Source organism: Haliotis cracherodii, unplaced genomic scaffold (assembly GCF_022045235.1).
Source record: "Haliotis cracherodii isolate W230 unplaced genomic scaffold, xgHalCrac1.p SCAF_12, whole genome shotgun sequence".
Lineage (NCBI taxonomy): Eukaryota > Metazoa > Mollusca > Gastropoda > Lepetellida > Haliotidae > Haliotis > Haliotis cracherodii.
This window is the reverse complement of record NW_027266267.1, coordinates 9,913,626-9,917,654: the sequence shown is the minus strand read 5'-3', so window position 1 is coordinate 9,917,654 and position 4,029 is coordinate 9,913,626. Positions and strand designations below refer to the sequence as shown.

General features: G+C 37.7%; 1 protein-coding gene across 1 annotated transcript; it reads left to right on the top strand.

Annotated features, from left to right (window-relative positions):
- Positions 1 to 423: 423 nt before the first annotated feature.
- On the top strand, positions 424 to 2,543 carry LOC139457950 (uncharacterized). The gene is made up of 4 exons (XM_071239293.1): positions 424 to 620; positions 1,509 to 1,627; positions 1,804 to 1,948; positions 2,453 to 2,543. The coding sequence occupies exons 1-4, from the start codon at positions 424 to 426 to the stop codon at positions 2,541 to 2,543; spliced, it is 552 nt and encodes a 183-aa protein (XP_071095394.1).
- The last annotated feature ends 1,486 nt before the right edge of the window (positions 2,544 to 4,029 follow it).

Genomic DNA, 4,029 nt, shown 5'->3' with positions numbered 1-4,029 from the left:
CTTACCTTCACGGTGTAGAAGGGTTGTTACAATGTGTGACATCTAACCCATGTGGTGTGTAAGGGTGGTTACACAGTGTGACATATTAGCCTGGTGGTGTGTAAGGGTGGTTAAACTATGGGACATTTAACTCTGGTGGTACGGAAGGGTGATTAAGAAGTGGAGTAGAAGGATAGTTACAATATGTGACATCTTAACCTGGTGGTGAGGTGTTATTCCATGTGACATCTTACTTTGACGATTGTTCAAGCAATCATCCACGCACTGCTGGAGCAATTTCAATTGTTTATAGCCGTTGTGATCTATCTGGGATATTGATGACTGTTATATTAAAAGTTCACACTTTTATATTAATAACTCGTGTATATTTGTTTCACTACATTTAAAATCCCCACAATAGCTATATTTGTTGATATATCGACGATGTTTCATTTGGCAGGAAGTCACATCTTTGGCGTTTGCATCGACACCCGTGTGGACCTTTTGTTCTTTACACGAGGTGGACCTGTTTTTGATATCATGTCAACCGACCTAGGAAAGCCTGAACCGAGGATTGTCTTACAGGACAAAGCTCAGATATTTGACAAATATTCCAGTATGGATGTGGATACTGATAATAAGTAAGTTTATATATATAGTAAGTTTATATATATATATATATATATATATATATATATATATATATATATATATATATATATATATATATATATATATATATATATATATATAAAAAACTATATTTCGGATAGTTTTGTTGTCATGACATACATGTACATAATGTTAGCTTGGACATGAAAACTGATGGTCTAAGTGGATATGTCATGTAGAAAACATTGTAGTGGGGTCTTCTTTGTTCGTTTTGATTCTATTCCCGTATATTCGAGTGATTATTCGAGTGATTTCTCGGACTCGGTTATTATTTTAATAACAATAGTCTGAGGCCATCATAACGGTTTAATGTAATACTCTTTATGGTACACCCGGTCTCATTCGATACTTATCCCAATGTTTCGTTACACTTTGGCCGTGGAAAGGATATTTGTCAAGTTCACCTTGACCTGATGTACACCATGTTTGCTGAGTTTGCACTTAATGGACTATTCAAACACAAAATGTACAACAGTCCAACGACAACACCTGCAAAATAGACCCTGACAGTCAACCTACTAACTAGTGAAGATGCATGATCAGTATTGTTCGCTAGATAAATATACTGTATATCTGAGAGATTACATTTGACCACTGTCACATTTGAACATGTATCAAGTACAATTAATCCATCTTAATCTGGACCTGTACAACAGGTAAAGCGATCAGTAATAAGGCAGTCAGGGTCAGCATGTACACAGTTGGATACGTCCTGTGTCCTTGTTTCGTAATTAGAAAATATATCAAACAAACCAACAACAAAACACTCAGGTACTGCTTCAGTTTTACTGAGCATTCCCCATGTTGTGTTTCTACATTTGCTAAATATCCCAAACAGTATTCGTGTATTATTCCAGGAGGTTGTATGCAGCCCAATTCTCGCTTGGAACAATACTGTCATGCGACTATGACGGGGGAAATAGCCATGTACACGTCATAGGATTGCCTGCAAGCACTCTAACCTACTGGCCTAAAGGTACGCCATGTGTTCGCGGCTGTTTCATCACTGTATTGATATTGTCCTTACACCACCTTGTGTGTTCGTCTTTTACAAAATAACGAACAAGAAACTGATGTCTTCCTTATATGATAAAGTAGAGGGTACACTATCAGTACATATTGGGTATACTCAATCTTCTTATTGTCTTACAGTCCAAAAAGTGATGCTTCAAATTGGGAAAGTACTGTGGACCTATGGACCAGATACTTTCAAGAAGACGGTTTACTATCGCTTACCAAGTTTCATATCAAACTTTCTCATAACTGAAAAAGGGATCATATTGTTTGGAAGAAAAAGGTAAAATGTATATTCGTTATCATGGAAACACGTCTATTCGACTCGACTTTATTCTGTGTGGGCGTTTCCCTTCAATACTTTTCAATGGGTCGCGCGTTCTGGATATTGAAGTTTCTTGGTGTTTCGAGGACAAAATTTTAAAATGACTATTCAGTCAATGAAATTTTATGGATTGGTATTTCGCATGACCACATGATTTGGCTGTTGAGTATAGTCACTCATGCACTTACACGCATACACACTAGTACCGATATTAAGTAGTCTAACACATTTAGCAAGACAACACAAATACTTTCGGCTGATATCATTACAATGGGGTGCCATTAAGAATGAATGAATTTCTATTTTGTACTAACTCACTAAATTAAATTCAAAACAGGTGCACTTTGATGCATTATGAGCATTACCTGTAGTGTTTGTGATCGAACACCCTATATTCACCCTATATTGTGTGTGGTTATACAAATGCGTTCTTATTTGCATTGTTCATATTTGTATTTGCAGGTGCTTTGTACTTTCGGAGAACAAGACGAGAGTCAAGATCAATGTGATATTCCCTCCTGAGGCATTTATTCACAAGTCCATTATTATCTGAAAATGGGTGTTAATTATTCAACCCCACATTGTAATTACTGTGTACTTTGAAGTGACCGGACCAGACATGTATGTTGAAACTGAAGCATATGATTGCACGTTTTATCGGAAAATAAATAAGTTGTGTAACATTATGACACCTATATATATTGTTATGTAGCGGTAGACACTGTTGTAAATTTATGTGTGGTTATTGTCAGTGGCAGGAAAATAATATGCTACAGTAATAAATTCCAATTGTTTTCGTGGATAGAATTGAAGAAGTGAGTTTTGCAGAATTGTTAGAGTTACCTCTCCTTGCTTTGATCGTTCCAAAAGTTTCTGGGTAACACAGTTTTAGGGTGAGTGAGTGAATGAGTGTGGTTTTTCGCCGCTTTTAACAGTATTCCAGTTTTATCACGGCGTGTCAGATTAATGTGTGAGGAAATCCCGAAGCAGGTCCCATACGTTTACCACTTCGGTGAAACTCACAGGGACGGGTATGGTGCTGACAAACTTTGAAACATAGTCGGGGCGAATCGGGATTCGAATCCATAATCATTGGTTTCTGGTGTGCCCAAGGTGCACAACTCTGTACAGCGAATCTCGGCGCCTCAGACGACTGGGCCACCCGTCCTCCCCACAGTTTTTGAAGACTGGCTGTACCTGCTACATGGGATGGACAAGACAGAAACGAGAGGCCTTTCGAGTTTACTTATATCTGATCTAGTGTGGACATTAATTTAGAAACACCTAATTTCTAACACCCAATGAGGACCAGGCCTCTTTCAAAACATTTAACAGTGTATATATTCTGAACGTTCGTGGCCATTACTTCTGGAGCCGATTACTTATGCTGCTATCATTTTTTAGACCCATGTTATTATTTGTTATGGTTAGGGTTAAAACCTGAAACTGCGTGTTCAACTATAGTTCATTGACCATTCATTGATCTTGTGTCGTTATTTATTGATTTCACAATTTAATTCTGTACTTACCGAATTCTTGGTTAACCTCTGCGTCTCAATTTGAGAAATCACTACAGAACAGTATTTTCATTTGTAACTTATCATCCTCGCCGATACGTCTTCACGAACAGACAGCTACTTGCACGACATCAGTATCCGCTGGCGTCGGTGCATTTCTGTGAACAACGTTCATATGATTTTCCTTCCATCACACCATTTGTTCCTGATGTTTGTCACCATTCCGTGATATCGAGATGAATGTATCGTAGCTAATAAAAATACATTAAGGCATGACTGTGTTTTTTTTTCTAAATGTGAGTCGAAATGTCGTTTCTCACATAAAAACTGTAGGCTATTTCGAACACTGTAATTGTGAACACAAATGCAAAACAATATGAACCAAAACAGAACTCGGCATATGAGGTGCACAAAGAGATGACACAGTGAGTCGAGCAGAGGATTAGCCGGGAGCTTCAACAGCTTTCAGCATGATGTTAGCATACGTATTTTTCTGGTCGGAGTAATGTTTGAAGAGCATAT

Coding starts and splice junctions, on each gene's coding strand:
- LOC139457950 (XM_071239293.1), top strand. CDS start 424: ATGTTTCATTTGGCAGGAAGTCACATCTTTGGCGTTTGCATCGACACC. Junction 621..1,508: donor GATGTGGATACTGATAATAA/GTAAGTTTATAT, acceptor GTATTATTCCAG/GAGGTTGTATGCAGCCCAAT. Junction 1,628..1,803: donor TCTAACCTACTGGCCTAAAG/GTACGCCATGTG, acceptor ATTGTCTTACAG/TCCAAAAAGTGATGCTTCAA.